Source organism: Melozone crissalis, unplaced genomic scaffold (assembly GCF_028551555.1).
Source record: "Melozone crissalis strain CALT ecotype California unplaced genomic scaffold, PUWL_Pcris_2 ptg000537l_1, whole genome shotgun sequence".
Classification (NCBI taxonomy): domain Eukaryota; kingdom Metazoa; phylum Chordata; class Aves; order Passeriformes; family Passerellidae; genus Melozone; species Melozone crissalis.
In genome coordinates, this window is record NW_026536235.1 from 916,125 (window position 1) to 938,970 (window position 22,846).

Here is a 22,846-nt window from a genome sequence, read left to right on the forward strand (position 1 = left end):
GAGAAAAGTTGTTTTAGTTGAGTGTTTTGGAATCGGGCCCGTGGGTGAGTTATAGTGAATGCCATATATTATTTCTATAGTAAGTTTTATCTGTTATTAAGTAGTTTAAGTTAAGTTATCAATTAAGTGCCATTAAATGTTAAGGTTAAGTTTGTTGAGCTTGTTTTCGGTTGGGTTCGAGGTCTTCTAAGTTTAAATTATATATAGGTTTGAGTTGTGTGGGATTTGAAGAAAATTAATTTTTGTTAAGTATTATTAAGTAAGTTAAGTTAGATTCTGTTAAGTTTGAAGTAGATTTAAGTGATTTTACATGATTTGCAAATAAGTCTGTTAAGTTAAATATTTTAAGTGCTTTAAATGCATACTACTTTCCACCACTCCAAATTAACAAAGGACTGAGAATCACCCAGTTGATGCCATTTGAGCCAAGTGACTAAAGGATTACTAACTGAAAACTGACTTTGAACATTTCTGAGAAACCCATGTAAGGACAGAAAGGAGCATTTTCAGGCTTGTTCACCTCCTCTCCAGGTTTGCATGAATGAAAACAGTTAACAGCTTTCTTTTCGTAGTCCAATTACCACCTGTCCTGCAATGCCTGATAAGGCCATAACACGCCGTTGCCGGACGACGAGGGAACTGATTGACATTATTGAATCATTATCATCTTTCCATATAAGAGGACCGGCAAAAGAGAACTGTTTTGAATATCACAGCCTAAATTGTGCTGCTTGGGTTGCACTGTGTTGTGGGGGTTGTGATCAGTTGTTACTTTTTCATTTATGGTGCAACACCTGTAATTATAGGCATATCTGGGAACATAATTGGGAGCAGGCACTATGGAATGATACAGAGCTAAACACTGCCTCAGCTTTAGACCTTTATGAATCTCATGAGCAGAAAATCTTGGCTTATTATCGATGGGAGGTACAGTGTATTTTGAAAAAGGTTAAAGATCAAAGTGCTTCATATATAGCCTCAATAAGGTGTAGAAAACTGGTGCCTTTAACACAACATTCTGTTGTAGGTCCTATAAGAGGAGATCCCAATTAAGCATTAGATAACTGCATTAGAAGGTTACAAAGGTGTGGTTTTCAGGTGTCAGGAACAGTAAGGTTGAAAACTGATATGAAAAGGAAGGTCAATACAAAAACAGAAAAATGAGGTTCACTTTTGTTATATTGCTCAGTATAGTAGTAGCTGAAGAATTAAAGGTAGCACATTTTAGTCAACCTAGAGATAATGTATGGATAACACTTGCTAGACAGATTAATCAGTCATTGCTTTGTCTCAGCCTTGGAGGAGTTACAGCTTTGATTACTCTAATTTTCAAAGGATGAGTCAGCATAAACAGACATCAGCTACTCTGGATTCATCTCTAAGCCCGGAAATAGTGTCCAAACAACTTTATAACCAGTGTAAAGGCTCTAGTATCATGACACCTAAGAAATTACCCACAGGAATATTTCTAATCTGTGGAGATAGAGCCTGGAATGGAATACCAGCCCAAGCGCAGGGTGGATCTTGTTATTTAAGCAAGTTCCACCTCTGAGCACTGGTTCTGATCCTTCTCCACAGGATCACATTTCTGACACTGAGTGTCCTGTTTATCCTCAGGCCTTTGGTGCAGCTGAGCCCTGGCAGAGCGGGGTCTGCACTTCTCTTGACATCTGGTAATGCCTCCTCCACAAGAGTTTCTATGAGGAAAAACTTCACCATTATCTTACCTTGTTGCATTCAAAAGATGGTTAGTAGGATGATAGAGAAAACCTGGCAAGCTAACCTCTTTTCTCTCAAAGAAAGGAAAACGGGGGAAATGTTGGAGAGTTTTTCAAGAATGGCTTGAAGAAAAAGGCCATGAGACATATAATTGAGAGAAAAGTAGAAGGGAAAAGTAAAGCAGTTCCTAACAGTTCTCAGCCTTCTGATTTCTATAAACAATTAGACTCTCTTTATAAACAATAAAGTTCTCACGCTGTCTTCCCATAACAAGAAGAACACCGTCTCTGGGAAAAGCTGGCACCCTGAGAACTGATGAAGAAGTTTTGGGAACACTGGTTCTGTTTTTAATAAACAATTGTAGGTATTCTAAAACAAGAGGAGTGGTTAGAAGTTTCTCTGTTAGCCTATCATGAAATTGGATTACAGAATATGCATGAAGTTCATTAACTTTGTTATTTAAGGTGATTGATTGATCAATAAAATTGGAGTTCGATGCATTAAAGGATGGTCGTCTCCCCTTCATCTCCAACATTCCCCACTCCCACTTTCCTATTGGTTCCCGTTCCCTGCAGCTCCTCCCCTGAATCCCAGTTGGTTGTTGCCCTTTTGTCCCGCCTTTGCACCGCCCTTGTTCCCTCTGCCCATTGGCCTCAGACCCAAAGTGTGGTGATGTTTGCAGGGGCCCCAGGATGAGGGAAAAGATGAGAATCTTGACTCCGTGTTTCAGAAGGCTGATTTATTATTTTATAATATATTAAAAGAAAATGATATATTGAAACTATACTCAAAGAATAGAAGAGAGGATTTCATCAGAAGGCCAGCAAGGAATAGAAAGGAATGATAACAAAAGCTCGTGACTCTCAGAGAGTCCAAGCCAGCTGACTGTGATTGGCCATTAATTAGAAACAACCAACATGGACCAATCAAAGATGCACCCCTTGCATTCCACAGCAGCAGATAATGATTGTTTTTCTTTTCCTCTGAGGCTTCTCAGCTTCTCAGGAGAAAACTCCTGGCAAAGGGATTTTTCACAAAATACCATGGCAACACCAAAGCTCCACCTCCCTTGTCCCATATAAAACCCTGGGCCCTGCTTTGTTCTTGGTTCTTGGTGCCTGGAGCCCTTGGGTGTGCTGGCCCATAAAGCACCACTGGAACTCCCAGCATGGATCCCCTCCCGCCTGTTTTCCCCTGAGCTGCAATCGCCACCGGCCTGGTGCTCGCTGGGCCATCCCTGCCCTAGAGGAGACGCTCTGGGGAAGGCAGTGCCTGGGGCTGGGATGGGCTCTGGGCACTACTTTGGGCTGGGGAGACTGAACTTCCTTCCCAGGGGCTTCTCTGGGGCAGGGCTTGGGTTTGGCCTGGAAACAGAGGGAAGGTTCCAGGAGGTTTTTGTTCCTACCCAGAGCCAAGGCCTTTCCTGTTCCTCATCCTGCCCTGGCAGCGAGGGGCTGGGGGAGCAGCAGAAAGGGGCAGAGACACAGCTGGGACAGGGACCCTGACTCAAGCCCAGGGCATTCCCAGAGCGTGTGGAAGAAGGATCAGTCTGGAAAGAGGGGGAAGGAGCAGAAAGGGGGGATGCTGGCAGTGATGGCATTTGTGTCCCCAGGTCACCATTGCCTGGGGTGGAGCCCTGCTCACCTGGGCATGGACGAACACCCACCTGCCTGTGGGAAGCCGGGAATGAATTCCTGGCTTTACTTCCTTGCACAGCTTTTCCTTCCCCCATGGACGTGTCTGTGTCTGAGCCCAGGAGTTTGGGCCCTTTGTCTCTTTCACTCCCTGGATTCTCCCCCATGGGTGCTCCAGGGAACTGGGCCTGAAGCCAGAGAGAGAGACAGGAGAGATGGAGCCGTGCACTGCTGCCATGGCCACAAGCAGGGCACCCTCATCCATTAAGGAAAACAGGCACAGAAAGGGGCAGATGTGATTTTACACCCTTCCCTGCTGTTTGCATTTCCTGCAAGCTTTCTGCAGTGTTGCTGGCAATATTTTTGTACTTTTTCAGGTGATTGACACAGCACCTCACAGGACACACTCACAGGATCAGGAGAATTATGTGATATACCATGGATTCATGTCCCTAAAAAATACCAAGGCTCTAATTGATTAGTTACTGTTTGAGTCTAGAAGCGGGCAGTACAAACTTCTCATTTTTCACTTTCAGGTGCTCATGAAGAAAGCACAGCATATTCTTCCAGGTCTTTGCACAATATTTGTTAGCTACATACAATAATAAATCTCATTTACATCACTGCTCAACAGCTCAACATAAGGAACCCAAACTACTGGCCTATCCCTAAGACTACACAAAAATAATAAAACAAATATGTTTTGCTTCCCACTTCAGCTGCATTTGGGATTTTTGATTTTTCATGATATTTTAAGATGTACTTGTAGTTTTCTTGTTATGTCTAGGCTCTGAAGTAGGGTTTGTCATTGTTGTGAAACCAAGATTAATCAAGGATTAATACAGAAATAGATGTTCTAAACTATCCTTGTACTTGTGCTGGTCCCTAGGAAGGCCCGGTGGGTGATTTCTGTCTGTGTTCAAATATGTAAAGCAACAACAAATAGTCCCACACTTTATATTTCAGATAAACAATTTAATGGCATCTTCACATTGTCTTCACAATCTTGTAACATGCATATTTTACTCCTTATGAAGCTGAAATCTTTTTAAATACAAGTAATTCTACTGAAATTGTAGAAGTTTCAAAACCATTTTAACATACTGAAAATAAAACAATCTAAAAGACTGGTCGAACAGCCATTAAAATGCAGGAAAAAGCAAGAGGACTTCAGTAAAAGAACATTCATTTAACAGCTACATTTTCTCCACTAAGTATTTATGTGTTAAGAGAAACAGAGTAAATGCAAAAGAACAGAAGTTATTTAAAACTAGAATTTCTAATGCTAGAAACAGCTTTGAAACAACTTTCTATGTAGTTCTATTTATTTCCAAATTTAAAACTGGCCAATTTTTTTCCCAACATTTTGAAGCACAAGGGAGGAAAGGTGGAAAAAGCTCTGCAGGGGTTGCAGTTATGGATCTCTAAAGTTTATTTGTGTAAAGGAATGAACATAGTATTAAACACACTGAGTATGACAGAAAAATGCAACAAAGCACTAACTCTGAGAGAAAAACAGCCCTGCAAGCAATGCCAGGGCACTGGATATTTCTGCATTTTAAGCAAAGAGCTTTACAGCATCTATAATTTTCCTTTTCCTGTCCATTTTGGAGAGTGCAGTCCAGCCCGCCTCGCGCATTCTCCTCATGGTTTTGAGTTTCAGAGCAGAGCCTGGAGATTTCACGCTGCATGGAGCTGGGCTCTAGGAAGGAAAATAAAGCCATCCTTTAGTTTCTGTAAACAATCTGATTAACTGCTTGGTTTAATCTTAGGAAAGGCTAACATACCTTTTTTGGTGCTGTGGAATGTAATTGTGAAGCTTGTGGATAATCTTTGTACAAATTTTTAAACATTTCTTCTTCTGAGACTATGCTCTATTAAATTAAAAGTTAAAAGTTAAATTGAAAGTTACTTAGTCACACTATATTAAAAATACTTTTTCTTTCCCCCTAAGGATATTAAACTATGAAAAAAAAAGTTAAGATGTCATTATGAGGCTTAACAGTTCCATAAAAAGAATGTTAATTATGTACATACAACTACAGTTCCAGAAAGAACCAATAAATTAAAAATATACATAAATATTGGCTTGAATGTGGAAGCCCAAACTCTTTATTTCCATTCTCAGCCCCAGCAGTGAGCACAAAGAGCTGCTCAGCACATGATTTGTTCTCTGACTCTTACCAGGAGGTCAGTGTGCTCAGAGCTGTCTGACTGAGTGTCCAGCTGCACAAGCACTTTCTGCTTTTTCCTGCTGCTCTGCTCTGCAGGCAGGTTTGTGCTTCTTCCACTCTGCATTTTATCCCTTGGAGGAGTCTTTATAACACATGTCTGGGAAAGAAAATGTTTTTCTTTTTAGATTATATTTTATGGGGTAAGTATGGAATCTAAAGCCAAACTCAGGACCCAGTTTACAGTCTGAGTGTCCAAGAATTCACCTGAGAGAAATGGTGGAACTCTGATCTTTCCATCCAAACATGGAGCAAAGACCCAAACAAAGTGGGGTGGGGTATAAATATCATTTTTTATACTATTTTTATTGCCAAATGAGGAGAATGAAGGGGAAGCTATGGAAGAGCTGAGTTTCATGGCACATTGTATTTAAGTTCTCCATGCTTATCTGCAGAAATTTAGGTTATTCTGAACTGTAGCCACTCCATTGGACTCTATCAAACATCAAAGAAAATGGGAACAAACAAAACTGCAGGAAAAGGCTTCCAGAGAAAGACTGATAGCTATATCAAGATTGGTGTTACTTAAAATAGTTTTTTCATTAGAAGTTAAACTGAGAAGCATTGAATGGTCCAGTGCAACCTTTTTTTTGACAGATAACATCAAAATGGTGCTGGATTCCATTGTTCCAATGTGAAAACCACAAGTGAACTCCTTACAGGAAGAAGGGTGAGTTCTGCAGTCAGGACTACTTTGATACTTTGACCATTTTTACAGCTATATCAGCTTTTTTCTCTTCTATAGAGGAAAAGTGCCTTTACAAATGGACACTTTTAAGACTATGTAAAACAATTCTAGAGACATAAAATATCAACAACTGAGCAAGAAAAATTACACACTGGGAGCCCTCCCAGAAACTGCTGTCTAATATCTCCATGGAATGGTGTGACCCTTTAAAATCCCTTCTTATCCCATGGGAAAAAAAAAATCATCGAAAGAGAAGTAAGAAATACAGGCAGAAAAATGCAACAAGAAAAATTCACTGTTAGGAGTTACAAAACTTCAATGTTGGACTGCCCAAGGGGCTTCCTGTTCTGAAGAACACATTTTTTTTATTTTTACTTTTATTTTTTTAATTTTAGGAATATAATTTGGAGACTTTTTATTTTTTACATTAATAGATTCACTGTATAGATCTAAACAAGGTTTAGGAGTACCAGGAACATAAGTTTGTATTTTCTATAATTTAAAAAGTTTGAAGTCAAAAGCATTCCAATGTCTTTTGTTGAATGCAAATAAATTGTCATGGCATTTCAATTGATTCTACACATATCAACACTCCCAAATTCTAAAAGCAATTAAAAAGTTCAAGTTACCTTGTGTTTCTTTTCACTTTCAGAAATCATACTGCCAGAGTGCTCTTTTACGAGATTCTCCTACAAAAGAGTTATGTGACAGCAAGGAAATATTTATTTGATTTCAGTTGTTAAAAATGTTCTTGGTGTAATGACAGAGCACAGTCTATAATCACAGACTGCTACAAAGTTCACACAAAAATATGACCAGATGTAGTACAACCCCAGCATTCAAAAGTCACTGAAAAAACCCCTGCAGTTTAGGGAACTTTTTTGCTTTAGCCAGTTAAAATTACCAAAAATAAAGGAGAGTTTTGTTTTGTTGTTTATTTATATATAATCTATAATCACAGACTGTTACAAAGTTCACACAAATAGATGACCAGATTTAGCACAACCCCAGCATTCCAAAGTCACTATTTTTCTGTTCAGTTTCATTTCTAATCCAGCTCTTCCCACAGCACAAGCCCAGGCCACACCTCTCACCCCCACTGCTCAGTGAATAAAAAACTCCACCTTTTCTTCCATTTCTGCTTTCAGTTGTTCCTTAAGGGAGGACAGTTCCTTTTTCAAACACGACAGCTCATTTTCCTACAAACCATTAAATAAAGGACAGGGTTAACTATGCACAGCCCAGAAAAAGGAAAACAGTCCCAAGTGAGACAGGGACTAATTAACAGGGACACTCATTAGGTACACAAGATAATTCTATTTGCTTTTCAGCCCTATACTTGAAGCTTTGCTTTAGCTTGTTTAAAAAAGACTGAAGCACTGTTAGAAACAGGTATTTGATCAGAAGTGTTCAAGGTAATAGCTTAAAACCCTTGGGAGAACAGGAGTGAGAGGGCACAATCTAAATATTTAAAACATAAGTTTCCTATTCAAAGTGGGGAGTCAGAACATGACCCACTAGCTGGAGGAGCAGACACAAGCACACTGCTACTCCAATTTCTTTTTAGAAACATTTGGAGTTTTTAGTGCCCAGAATAAGATCTGGTGCAGCAGGTTGGGTGGGACTGCTACTGGTAAAAATTCAAACCACACTGGAAAAGTTCCCAGAGAACTGTCTCTGGTGGGAAAGACCCCAGAGCACAGCAGGAAAAGAAACTCTCGAAGCAAACTGAAAAAAGATCTTTAGAAGTCACACACTGACTGAAGATCACATCTTTTGTCTCTCTGTGCTGTGGGTGGGCAAGAGGCAGGGATTGGGAAAAAAAGTGTTTTAAAGGTTTATTTTAATTCTCATTACTCACTTTTAATTCTATTAATAATAATTTTTGATACTATTTAAGTTCGAATCTGCTTTACCCTCAAAGTGTTTTTCTCCTAATCTTTATCTCAACTCAGTCCCTGAATTTTTCTTTCCCCTCCACTGCTCAACTACAGCAGAGAAAAATGAGTGAATGCTTTTTTGTGTGCGCCTGGCACTTAGCCAGTATAAAACCACTCCACAAGGACATCAGCCCCTTCACTGAATTATTGACCATTGCAAAGTGCTCCTTACCAGTGCCCTTTCTGATGATATCTGCTTTTGCTGTTTCATTTTGTATACTTTTAACTCTGCATCTTTTTCTTCAACCAATTTATCATATTCATTCTGTGGTAAAAAAACCAAACCAACAACAAACTCAAAACATGTGACTAAATGTTACAATTATGGAGTTATCCAGTCTTAAAACATCATTTTTTCAAACCAGGCTCTTAGGATTCAGAAAGAAAAGATTCATTGATGCTTCTGCACAAACTGTAAAACAGAAAATGCTCAATTCAAGTATTATTTTGTGGACTGGCAGAGAGTGCTTTATTTCTGTGCAGCAATATGTGCTCAGCACTAAGAGCCAGCTGTGCCATCTTTATTACTGTATCTGCTAAAGATATTGCAAAATGAGGAATAGAAAGGTAAACTAAAATGTGTCAGGCTAAACTGCTGACAGTCACTAGGTAACCTCTGAGAAAGAGGCCAAACTGATACTGAAAAATATTGCATTCAGATGGTATCAAAGGAAGCCTGAATTGAAAAAAAATCTAGAAATCCCAGAAGTTTAGATGACTGGAATTATCTGCCCATAGGAATCTTTTCAAAATCTTCAAATGAATTTGATTTTAGATGATGCAAAGTCCAGCATGTGTTCAGCTTCCTTTTCTGAGACTCAGGCCTGTTTCTGCTTTTGAAAGGTCATTAACGTGGTGTCACAAGTTATAAACATGGTATTGACATGGTATCACCCATTGCAAACCACAGCAAGCAGGAAAATCTCTGACCTTGTGCTTTTCCATCAGTGCCATCATCTCAGTTATCTTGTGCTGACATCTGGCATCAGTTTCTCTCTGTATCATTGCAGTTTCATCACAAAGCAACCTCATCTTTTCTACCTGTCAGTAATAAATTGCATTTCATTCATCAACATAACAATATATTTTTTAAAAAATCTTAATTTCTTCTTCCCCCTGTGGGTACAAAGTTTGCAGTCCCACTTGGCCTTTATTTGCTTTTAAGATCCCTTTCAAATGCCTCATCTTTTCTGCAGATTGTTTACATGGGCAAGATCAAAGGTACAGCCATGGCAGGCAAGCTCACTGCAAACCAAAAGGCCATTTCAAGCACTCCGCCCTAACATTTCTTAGCATTGCCATCAAAAAATGTGTGGGCAGAAAAATACTAATGTGGGAGAAGTTATAATCTAATTTAACTGGGCTGACTTTATACCAAGGGTGGAATTTCTTTGAACTATATCTTGAAAGAAAGAATTTTTAATTGAGTTCTCATTTTCAAAGACATATTCAAATACTTCAACCTAAGCACCTAATGTACTAAAGCTTTGTTCACAGGGATTCACAACAAGTTCCATTTATGTTAATAAGACTGAAATATGAGCAAGGACTCTGGCCAATAAATCTTCATAAAAACATTTTAAATTAAAAAAAATAAATTGCAGTAAAAATTAACACCTCTCACCTCTTCACGAAGTTTATTTTCATTTACTTTTCTTGTTTCTATGTCTTTTTTATAGATGTCAACTTCTTCCTTATGTTGCTTGTTCATATTTTCCATCTCTAACTGCAATTTATTCACCTTTGGAGAATGCAGAATTGCTGCTGTTATTTGTTTAGTAATTACTATGTTGATGATTTTTTCTTACCTCTTATTTTTGAGCACAAACACTGTTACTTTTCAGGTATGATTCAAGTGTTTCCTATTTAAAAGTTCAGGTTTTTTTTTTTTAATAAAGAGTTGAACTTTGGCTTGAAGTGAGTTAGAAAATACTCAAAGGAACAATGGCAACAGCACAATGGGGAAGACTGCCCTAAGCAGTCACCCTAAATGCTTTGAATGCCTCAGGAAAAAATAAACACAGATGTTTGTTTCTTCTCTCTTGTAAATCTGTATCAGATTTTCACAGGTTTTATGGTACATTTTCCTCCCAGCTGTGCATTTTGATTACAGTTTTTCCTTTTAAGTTTATCATATGAATATCCTCAAAAAACTCCACTTTTCTTCAAGTGCAGTACCCAAAGCTGGACACAATATTCCCATCAGAGGGATTGCCACTGCAGAACACATTTAAGGAACAGACTAAAAAGAGTAATATATATATATATATATATGTGTATATATATGTCTTTTAAATGCTTTTCTGTTACAATGAGGTTGCTGAACCCTGTTCAGTCCACTATCAACAAAAGAAAAAAAAAGTAAGGAACAGATAAGAAACATCATTAATTGCAATTTGAATCCATCTCTTAAATGTCCAATAGTCAGTGCCCAATGATTAAAATGGAAGCATCTTCTAAAAACTATGAGCTCATTCCTGCAAAGTCTGTATCCCAGATCCATAAACCAGCTCAGAATGTATTTAACAAGTATTATAATTACTTACACTGGGACTTAAAACACTCACCTCATCTTCTACATGATGTTATTTAAACCTACCTTCCCTTCATAAGTGTTGCTTTTCTTGCTTTCTGCAGTAATTTTCTTTTTCAGCACCTTATTCTGTTGAAATAAAACAAAACAAGCACTGTATCTTAATAAGTTCATAGAATTATGTCATGGTTTAACTGCATCAAGAAATTCCAGCTTTCATCAGGCAAATAACTCTCTGTTGTGCAACTCAGGTTCCAGAACAATTCTTCAAACAAATGAATGTTCAGCTAATTTCTGTGATAATTACTGTTTCTTCATGACCTTAGGAAAGGCTCCTCCTGAGCAGCAGCAGGGAATAACAAATGAGGAGCAGAATGGGAATTAAAACTAAGATGCTGCTGACAGAAGGTGTGAAGATGTCATGACCAAAAATACAAGTTATTTATTTTTACAGTGAAGTTTATACAATTTGTGCTAGTGCAGAATTCTTTTCTACTAGTGATAACTGAGATACTCATACAAGTACATAAAAAACACTATGCATTAAATGAAAAAGAGTAGAAGTTTATTAAAGATATTATTTTTGTAATTGCTTTTTTTCAAATTAAGGCTCATTTAACAAATCAAGTGATTCCAAAGCTGACTCCCTAGTTTGCTCAGGGTTAGGATAAAAAAGGAGAATTTTTAAATTACATAGGTGTATCTAAAGACATCACAGCAGACACAAACCTGCTGAAAAGGCAACCCAAAGTATAATGTGTTTATGTATTTGTGACATTTAAAATCTCTACACACCTCCTGTTGCAACTCTTCCATGCATTTGGTTTTATTTTCCACCTGTTTCTTCAGATTATTCATCTGAAAGAGATATTTCAGACATGAATTAGTAAGTTCAACAAATGACTCCCTATGTGAGCAATTCCTGTAAATGTTCTCAAATCTGCCCTTGCACCAGTCTGGTTTGTTCCAATGGGACTGAAACACCAGCTGCCATGTCAGAATAATCAGAGTTTTAGCCATAAAGTACCACAAGATGTTAATTAACAGCAGTGAACCAGTTCCTTAGTGGCTATGGAGTTAAGAAAGAAGAAGAAAAAAACCCCCAGCATTTTCACAATTTAAAAAATGCACTTGTATGAAGTTCCCTACATCCATGAAAAAATGAATTTTCCCAATTATTTTCTACAATCTTCAATGGCTTTTCCTTTCTTGAAATTTCATTTTCAGTTCTCTTAACCTGAAATTAAAATTGTAAATATTAGGCTTTTACAATGAAATTTTGAAATCCATTCTAATGTTAAAAACCCCAGGTTGCTTTGAACCAATAGAAAGAAAGTAAAAATGTTTGAATCTATTTAAGCTAAAACTCACAGTACATATAAAAATCTAATCCAGAGCCCATCCATCACTGAGTGGGTATATAAAAACCAGAAAAGCAGGTTCTCTGTTTGCCTGAAAACAAATAAATCTTTAATATTAAACTTCCAGCAAAGAGTGAACATCCCAGTGACTGTGCTTGTCTTTTGAAATACCAGGGCTCACATGTGGACACACAAGGGCACAGCTGGCAGCAGCTGGGAAAGAAGAAACCTCTGGCAGAGATCACATCCCCCAGGCAGAGCTCTGCAGAAAAAATCCCAACAAAGATTTTACATTGAATGCTGCCCTGCAGGTTCTGTAAGATATTTTCATGACACAGGACATACATTTTCTTCTCTTTCATCCAGTGTGCTTTTCATCTCTTCACCTGTCTTTGCCATTTTCTCCTTCAAAGACTCCAGTTCATTTCTAAGTACCAAATTAACAAACATTAGTAAATATTTACATATTGCCTTTAACTTGTTTTCAGTACTTCTAATAAACCCATATTTTATTTTCTAAAAAGAGCTGCTAATGTTGATGGGAACTTCATAAGCTGCTCAATGAAAATGTTCTTAAAATGCAGCAACAGGCCCAGTAAGTCAATATGTGAACTGTCCATGCTTCTTTTAAGTAGGAGAAGATGTTCCAGGAACCCCAGGAAAATACATCCTGACCTGGACTATTGCAATGCAGCTGTGAAACATGGGAGCTGCCTATTGAACTGGGGATACAGAGAGTAACTCTGATCCAGTTTTGCCTTGTCACATTTCATCCATAACCTTCAACTTCCATTTGAATTTCCTTCACACCTGAGATGTCTAATGCAAAACAAGACAGCTCTTACTATGGAATACAAAATGATGGCAAACATTGTTCCTGCAGCAATTGGTATTTCTAATCTGAGAAAATTTCTACTTGGCCAACAGCAATTCTGAATAGTTTCTGTTTACCTAGATAATCTAGAAAAACATTAAACAAAAAATCCCAGAAAGCAGCATTTGAACACAACTAACTATTTGAGTCTACTTCCTTTAACAATATCAGTTAATAATATTTGCTTTTACTTGCCTTAGCTGGCTATTTGCCTCTTCTAGATTTTCAACTAACTGCTTTGTATTGTCTTCTTTTTTCTTACTATCCTAAATAAAGACCCATGTGTCAGCAAAGAAATAAAATTCAAAGTGACTTCCTAAAAAATTCAAAGCCATCCAAAGCACACAGACCTGCCTTGTTCACAAGTGTAAATACACTTCCTTTCCAATTCAAACACAAAAAATAGCTCAGGTACTCTACAGACCCAAGTCATGTTGCAGCTCATCATCTAATTTGCAAAACTGAGTCATTTGTCAAACTGAGTATTGTCCTTTCAAGAAAGCTGGAAGTTTACAACTTGCCTCTTGTTGTTCTTGCAGTTTCTTGAGTTCTGCAGCCACAGCATTTTTCTCTTGTGCTGTTTGTTCTTTCTCTAGTGAAAGCTTACTGAGATACACTGTTAGCTGTTCATTCTTTAACCTAATTTAAAACAAATGGCCAAGAGGAATAAGAGGATGCATTTTGAAATCTCATTTTAAATTAAACATACCCATTATCAAGTGTTATTCCATGCTGAAAGAAGTCCAGGAATTATCTACAAATATAAGCTTTGCAGCAGAGTCAGAGAGATGTAAAAAGGTGACAGAAGAAGGAAAGAAAATCAGAGTCAACTTTTATATAAATATAATGGTTAGTGAAGATTATGTATTTTAAAGCAAGATTAACAATGAATTCAGAAACTTTCTCTTCTTGTTAAATAAGTCAGAGAGATATGGAACAACTACATATGCCATAGAATACATATAAATAGAGAAAGTGGAATTTAGAAATGTAAGTATATAAATAATGTCATATATGTGGTTCAAAACTTCCATTAGAAAACAATCACAGTTCATTTCACTGTGGATTAAAGCAACTTCTATATTACACCAAAACTAATGAAACATTCTATTTTCAAAATGGTCATACGCCTCTTGTTCAAGATCTGTTTTCAGAGTCACAAGCTGCTTTAAGTAATCTTGTTCCTTCTCAGCTGTACATGTCAGCTGTGCTTTCAAACCATGGAATTCTTTCTGCAAAATGAAAAGGAAGAGTTTTGAGTTCCCATGTGCAAACTCCAACTGCTGGAGGTTATCAGACATGAACTAAGAGCACAAGGCTTTCAGAAGAACCCAACAACATCCATGCCATGGATTATCCAGATTGCATCTTTCCAATCTCTGCTGGGATCTGGAAGTGGTGTGACAAAGTGAACTGTGACACCAGTGCTGTTCATGTCTGTCCCCTGCTGTGAGTTTCATTACCTGGGCTGCAAAATTCGGGTGGGACCCTGCTCTGGGTGCTGTTTCTTATGTATAAACTTGTATACAAGTTCAATATGTGCAACTTCAGTATTTCTAAAAACATGTTACTGTTGCCCTGCTTCAGACCTCTCTCATTTGGAGAGCATTTTCATTTCTCTCTCCACATTTTTCTCTCTCTGCATATTTTCTACAGTAGCCTCAAGATTCTTCTTCAATCAAAGTCCTCCAATTTGCCCATTTTAGAAAATGAGTGAAACTCAGTTCAGAACACTCAATGCACAGATTATAACAACAAGCAGACACAGTAAAATGCACACCTGATTTCACACTATCTTAACTTGAGTTGATATGGATTCTTGTTAGGCTTGTAAATATAAAATCATAATGAAAATAAACTTCTGTTAAGAGTGTATTTCATATAGCTTTGACTTCTGTGACAGAAAATGGGCCTGTGTCACAGCACAGCAGGGTTCACAGAGGCCAGAGCTAATTACCTTCCTGGAAGGAAGAAAAAATGGGAAAACTTTATATCCAGAGGGAGTGGCATTTGAATGGGCATGAACAAAGAAGAAATAACCAAAAACCTTGAGAAGGAAAACCAAAAGCACAAGAGACAAGAAAAACCAAAAGCATGGGAGACAAGAAAAACAGAGGCAATAAAGAAGTTCTTCAAAGAAAACACTGAAATTGTGTGTGAGAAAGTTTAGTAGAAATGTTAAGGTAGACTAGATGGTGTTTATTTATGGCATTTAAGATACTTACAAAGCAAGAGGAATTTCATATGAAGAGCAAATGCCATGAGATTAATAAAATGAACATTTACCAGAGTTTCTGACAGCTCTTCAAGTTGCACTTCTTTATCACATTTTACTTTAGTCATCTCTTCTACAGCACATGGAATGTAAAATGAATGGAACAGGAATAATTTTTCATTATTAGCAGGCAGTATAAAACATTTACCCTTTTGCAATACCCAGTTCTCAAAACTTGTTGGATTAATTTAAGGAAATGAAAAGCTAATTTATGACTTAATCTAAATGTAGACTTGAAAAGATGATTCAGACATTAGCAAATCTATATCTGAAGAGAAGCTAAATATTTATCTTAAATAAAATTTAGAGCCTATGATGTTTTCCACAATTATAGCTTCAAATAAACCATGGACTGTAAGACTGGAGTATTCTCCAAGTATTGCTGCACCTGCATTGTTCCAGAAAAAATCTGAACTGCTGAAGGTATCAGATGGATATGCTGAGAAAGGAAACCAGTTGTTACTAACTTCCAGATGGTTTCTGTGTGCACAGTCACAATTCTGGTATTTTTTACAAGTTCTCAACAGCAAGGCAGAGCTCTTACTCTGGGGACTAAGGAGCACATCCCTAGAAACCACAGGATATCAAATTGATGATATTTAAAAACAACCCCTGCCAGCATCATTGCACTTCCAGCATGGGGAGGGTCACAGAAACCTCCATGGGAGGTTTTATCTCTGCTGCACAAGTCACTCCTGGCACCTGCAGTGCTGCTGCTCTGAGCTGCAAACCAAAATTACCTCCAGAGGAATTCATGCATGAATGGTCTGACTGTTGGAGCTGTGCACAGCACTGCCCTTTGGCTGCTGCCAGCACCAATGACCCCCAAAGAAAAGGGATCAGCTGAGTAAAAATAAATCCAGGCATTCCTGACAGGTACAGGTACTGTAAAATCATTTCCCAACTACTAGAGACAGTACATTTCCAGAAAAAAGCAGAAAACATTTTTATTACTGCCCAGCTCATTTTCTGCCTTTCTACAAGCCTTACCCAGTTCAGCAGATTTATTCTGGAGCTCCAAGGTAAGCAGCTTTGAATCATCTTCAGATTTCTTTAATCTAAGGAAATGGTAAATGAAAAATCCCAAATGTAGAGTACAAAGCACTGGATTTGAAACTTACAGGACAATAAGACAACGTCTTACCACAAGCACTTTAAGAACATTTAACTTTTAACAGGCAGATAATTTATCTGCCTGCAACACACATCAAATTACAGTTTTACAACCTCAGAACAGTAGACATAAAAGTAAACAAATATATATCTACAGAAATCTGTATTTTTTAAAGACAGAATTATGCAAGTTGAAGGGGGCAAAAATTTACTTTTTATACAGTATCAACTATCACAAACAAAAAAAATTACATTAAATTCTCTGCATTTAGACCACTGTGTGAAAAAACCCTCCAAATTTCAGCTTCATTTCCAATTGTTCTTGGTTTTGTCATAGACTGCAACCTGTAAGATCACTCTTGGAATTTCAACTCATTAATTTACCTATTTTGCTCTTCTTGCAGCAAGCTTTTCAAATTGGCAACAGAAGTCTCAAACTCCTCTGTCAGTGCTGCAAGCAAAGCCTTCATTTTTTTACATTCTTCCTCCTGCTCTTCCTTTTCTCCAGTAACCTGAATTAATGTTTTCACTGTAGTCTGGAATTCAGTTTCCAAGTTCTTTTGAGTAACCTTCAAGACATGGTATCATTTCTAAATATGTTTTCCAACAAACAGCTACAGCTGTTTCGTGTCTAAAGTATCCATAATTATTTATGCAAATGCTCATCTAGTCTATTTCTATTATAGAGCTATAAGTAAGGGGTACCTCTGCCTTTTGCAATGAAATTTTAGCCTCTTCCAGCTCTGCCCTCAAATGTTCTTTACTGCCCTGGGATTCCTTTAACATTTCTTCATTATGTACTAAACAAAAAAAAAAGTTTATATTGTTAAAAATAGGATATTTACTAAAAAATGCTGCTAAAAATGGAAAATTACATACATTTAAAGAATGTAACAAAGACCAATGGTACTGACATCATCTACTATAAAATGATAGATAAAATTTGAGTATAGATGGCTTAAAATATTGAAAAGTAAGTTCTGAAAAGTAAGTTTCCTCAGTGACATCTGCCTGACTTTAAATTTGCAAAACTGAAGCAACATATTTTCCCCTTGCAATTTTCAAAAGCTCTCACTGCTTGACTCACCCTAAAAACTGCCCTGCCAGTCCTGCTCCCACATGAGCAGCTCCTGTTCCAAACAAAAATAAGGCCTTCAAGGCCCCAAAATTCTGCTGCCAACCAGCAACAGAATAAGACTATCATGGCCCTGTTTCCTATGCTTCTAATAAACAATTACATATAATAAATAAACAATCATAAACAACTACATTGAAATTCTGTAAACAATTACATTTAAACACAGCAGGCAGAACTCTTACATTTTGCTTCCATTAAGTCAGCAATCTTATTTTGTGACATCTGCAGCTGAGCCTTGATGTCTTTTATGACATCATCTTTTTCATCTCTCTGTATGGTAAGAGCTGAAATCTAGAAAAATGCAACAAATATCATCATGAAGTCTGGAAAAGGGACAGATAATAATTTTCATTTGTACCCCAGCTATGATAAGCAGACATTTTGCTGTCATTCAAGTTAGATTAGATAGATAGATAGATAGATAGATAGATAGATAGATAATATTTGGCTAGATACAATCTTAGCCAAATATTGATCAAGTCACATTACTCTAAACAAAAAAGTTCTCCAATTCAAAATCAAACCATCAATTCCAGTAGACTAAAGGTACTGAAACATCATTAAACTTAGCAGATTTGACTTAAATGCAGCTTCAGACATTATTTTGTCTTTTTTACTAATACCCAGAAACACTTCTTGGCTCTTGCATTGCCCCTTTAGGCACAAATAAAGCTCTACATCTTAGATGGTAAAATGAGCAAACCTGCTTTTCCTTTTGGCTGACTTCCAGTCTGCATTCTTTCTCAAACTTGTCCACTTTTTCTGCTTCTTCTTTTACTTTGGAGATACAGTAACATCCATAGTTAACATTCTAGCTGAGATATACTCCAAGTTCAATACAACTTCCACTTTAAGATTGCTTGGAATTCTACAGTTCTAGCATTTGTTTCCCAAGAGTAATTCTTGAGGCAATGTTTGATTTTATAATCAAAATACAAACAGAAAAGACCATGTGAAAATGAAACAGGAACATAGCAGGCTATACATACAGAGAGAGAGCATTTAGCTAAAGTTTCTGTAGCTATACACTAGTGGATTCTCATTTAAATAAACAAACTATGTGAAATAAATATTGATCTCTAGACTGTACCTCACAGACAAAACTTCAATTTTGAGTGACTGTTTGAAAAATAAAGTTTCAGATTTGGCCCAGTGGAACAGCAACAGAAGGGGCCAGGCAGTGACCAAAGGCAGCAGGAATAAAAGAAGGGTCCCAGTGTCTCAGTGTGAGCTGCTCACCATTCCAGCACTTCACATCTGCCTGCCCTGACACTGCATGTGTAACACAAGCTATGAAGTACAAAACTGAGCCAGCTGCATAAACTCAATAAACAGAATTCTCACATTTGAAACTCATTTCCAGTCTGTCGTTCTCTGCTTGCACACGAAGCTCTTCAAATGCCACTGTCATTCTCTAAAAACAAAATTTAATACTTGAAGTTCAATATTGGAAACCCTGGAACTTCTCCAGGGGCTGCTGCCCACCTCAACCATTCTGAGGAACCAGCAGGGAGGTGAAACAGAGCCCAAAAAGAAGCCAGAAGTTGTGGCAGTGACCCAGCACTAAGCACACATCACCCAGATCACAGGGATCTACATCCCACACACTGCTGCACCTTCTCCATTGAACGTGTTTGATATAACACAAAAATAATTCTTGAAAAGGGATTGAAAACACAACTTCCTGCATCACACATGACATGATACCCACACATGATGGACACAAACAGTATCCCAACATAAACATGGAACTCAGCTCAGCTCACAGAACTCACATTCCTTTCATCAAGCTTGGTCACTTACTTCTACGTTGCTGTGAAGTTCCTCATACAATTGTATTGTTGCTTCCTTTTCCTGTTCATCTATCAAAGCAAGAACATATGAGAAAGTTTTTCTTTTGAACAAGAATGCCAGCTGCCCAAGTCATAATACTTAATCAGCATAATGAATTAAAAAAGGAATTATCAGCTCCATTGTTATTAAATAAGTCATTATGAAACATGGTGCCAAAAGTTACAATCCAAAAAAATTTAGAATCTAGGGAAAATATGTATTTCATTGAAACACTGAGCAAGCTCAGCTTTTAAATTTCCTTCCCAAGATATTTTTTTCTGTGAAAAGTGTAATTTTGGATCAGCTTATGTGACCATATTAACTATTATAGTATTAATGCTGTTGAATAATAATGTATCAAAACTGTTAGTATTTATAAATTGTAATCTAGGGTTTAGCACTGAATTTCTTCCTATCAGCAGATACCTATAACCACAGATCTGTCATAAAATTGCAACACTCCATGTCCATATTTTCCTTCTTTTCTTTCCCCTTTGTAATTGATAGAAAACAATTAAAAAGAGAACAGTAACAGAAACAGGTATCAAAAAAGAACAGTACATCTATGCACTGTGTTTCTAGAATTAAGTGTATTCCAACTATTCTAGTGTTTCTAGAATTAAGACAAAAAAGAAACAGACACTTCTTAAGTCTCCACGATCAAGTTAGTAAAATTCTAAATTGCATATAAAGTAAAATTCCCAATCAAGAACATGTTTTAAAACCTCAAGAATTTAAACTTCATTAGGTTATCCAACTGTCTTGGCTTGTTCAGTTTCATGAGAAGAATTCCAGTTACTCATTATACCTTGGGGTTCAGACCTTTTTTCCCCACAAATGTGTGATGGCTGAAAACAGGAAATGTCAGCTCTGGAAATCTGTTCCAGAGTGCTGGGAATTTAGAGTAGATTCTACTGCCTAAAAACAGGCATGAAGTGTCACTTCTTATGTCTGAATATATTCCCAGTGTGTGGCTGGGACTGCAAAGCTTCAATGGGCTGAGCAGCCTTGGGGAGCCTTGCCCTGCTCTGCAGTGGCTGCCAGTGCCAGTCGGGGCTGTGGGCACTGCCTCAAACCTGGAGCACTGTTTGGGCACCAAAGAGCTCCCAGGCTGGCAACCTTGCAGCAAACAATTTCACTGCCTTCAAAAGCCTTCTGCATTTAGCATTACAAACCAAAAGTCTGTTAGACCTGGGGCTTCACTTCCAATTTTGTGAGCCACTTAAAATTCACTTCTCATTCTGAGAGCCACATCCAGTCGATCTCAACTGGAGAACTTCTCTGAACAGCACGAGAAATTTCTTCTTCTTGCTTCTGTTTGTGAATTCAGAGCAAGCTAGAAGCACATTTACTCTGATAAATAAAAACTAAAAAAGCATTTACATTTGCTGGTCTTCTCTGTGAAACAAGTGTAGGTTTCCTTGAGCAGATTACACAGATGCCTCGAAGCAGCAGCTCTAAAGGAGGGAAAAATATCATGTTTGCACAGGAGTGCACAGTACTTTGTACACCTAAGGAGTAACAATGGAAATGACCTTCAATATTTAACAGCTACATAAAACTGCCCATGTGAAAACGGATTATTTCCACCACAAAAATATATCCTTGGTTCTATTACTTACTCTTTCAAGAGATCTTTATTTTCACATATCTCATCTTCCAGTTTCAAATGGAGTTTTCCATTTTCAAACTGATTTCATGGGGAACAAATGCAAAAAGACACTGTTATTGAAAAATGTATTAGAAATGCACTTTGATTTCTCAAATCCCTCATGAAAAAGTCATTTAGGGCATCAGTAGACAGAAGTCTGTTTTATCTGGTATTACATGCTGAGTCATCTTTTTCATGAAAGATACAGTAATTAATGAACAATAATTTACCAGCAAATGAGACACTTACAGGTTTATTCTTCATACACACACTCACACAGGACAGGTGCCTGCAACTTCTCAAAATAATCACTTTCTCAAGGCACAAATCAAGCTGCAACAGTCTTTAATATTTAATTGTATCAATAATAGTGTCATACTGAATCAGGAAACACTGAACTTCATCTATTCAATGTACATTATACAATACTGGCCTGCAGTTCTTGAATGGCTTTACTCTGTGCTTCAATAATCTTTCTATTCTCTTGGAGTTTTCTTTCTTTCTGGTTTAGTTCAGTTTCCACAGTCAGTTTCCACTGCTTGATCTTCTCAGCCTCTTTGTAGAGTTTTGAGAACAATTCATTCGTTGTTTCTGGATTCTATTAAAACAGGTTCCACAATTTAATCTCAAATACTATCCAATTTATAGTATATAATATCTAATTAATATTGTTGTAGATAACATATTTCTCTCCTAGAAACATCACAAGAGTAATATTTTTCCACAGATGGTGATATAAGCTTAGATATGATCAGGAGTCCAAGTTTAAATCTTTGTGCATCCTCTATGTATGTATCAAAAGGCATTACAGAGCACACAGGAGAAACAAATACAATGAAATATCCCAAACCCCCTTCAGACATCACCAAATAGATGGGCCTAAAGACATGGATAACTTCAGTCCACCAAAATCAATAAAAGTTTTGCTAGAATTATCAGTGAAGCCAGAATTCCTTCTAGTAGGTTCTTCCCACCATTTCTGTCCTCTCCTTCTGGCAGACACTGCTGAGTTAAGTAAAAGCAGCTTCAGAGACTTTGCCCAAGAGTACCTGTGATATTGCCATGGACACACACAGAATCACAGAATCACAGAATAATAAGGTGTGAAGAGACCTCTCAGATCATCGAGTCCAACCTATGCCCTGACACTTCAACTACAGCACCAAGTGCCATGTCCAGGCTTTTTTTAAACACATCCAGAGATGGTGATTCTACCACCTCCCTGGGAAGAGGATTCCGGCGCTTTATTATTCTTTTGGTGAAAATCTTTTTCCTAATATCCAACCTATCCCTTCCCTGATGTAGCTTGAGACTGTGTCCTCTGGTTCTGTCAGTGCTGCCCTGTGGAAGAGACCGACCCCACCTGGCTCCAACCTCCCTGCAAGAAGCTGTAGAGAGCAATAAGGTCACCCCTAAGCCTCCTCTTCTCCAGGCTGAACATACCCAGTTCCTTCCAACATTCCTCACAGGGCTTGTGTTCCAAACCCCTCACCAGCCTTGTTGACCTCCACTGGATGTGCTCCAGCATCTCAATGTCCTTCCTAAACTGAGGGCCCAGAACTGGACACAGCACTCAAGGTGCAGCCTCAGCAGTGCCGAGTACAGGGGCAGAATGACCTCACTGCTCCTGCTGCCACACCATTCCTGATCCGGGCCAGGATGCCATTGGCCTTCTTGGCCACCAGGGCACACTGCTGGCTCATATTCACCAGCACCCCCAGGGCCCTTTCTGCCTGAGCACTGTCCAGCCACACTGTCCCCAGGTTGGAACGTTGTAGGGGATTTTTGTGGCCAAAATGTGGAACTCAGCACTTGGACTTATTGAACTTCATGCTGCTGGACTCTGCCCATCCATC

General features: G+C 37.9%; 1 protein-coding gene across 1 annotated transcript; it reads right to left on the bottom strand.

Moving 5' to 3' along the window:
* Positions 1 to 4,679: 4,679 nt before the first annotated feature.
* On the bottom strand, positions 4,680 to 21,011 carry LOC128950305 (synaptonemal complex protein 1-like; the record flags this gene model as incomplete). The annotated part of the gene is made up of 18 exons (XM_054295187.1): positions 4,680 to 5,055; positions 5,141 to 5,227; positions 5,538 to 5,684; positions 6,902 to 6,961; positions 7,397 to 7,471; positions 8,385 to 8,477; positions 9,143 to 9,253; positions 9,837 to 9,953; positions 10,812 to 10,874; positions 11,541 to 11,603; positions 12,452 to 12,619; positions 17,116 to 17,168; positions 17,689 to 17,797; positions 18,210 to 18,283; positions 18,851 to 18,920; positions 19,310 to 19,368; positions 20,723 to 20,796; positions 20,962 to 21,011. Coding segments are annotated over 18 exons (1,617 nt in total), but the record flags the coding sequence as incomplete, so codon positions are not given.
* Positions 21,012 to 22,846: the final 1,835 nt, after the last annotated feature.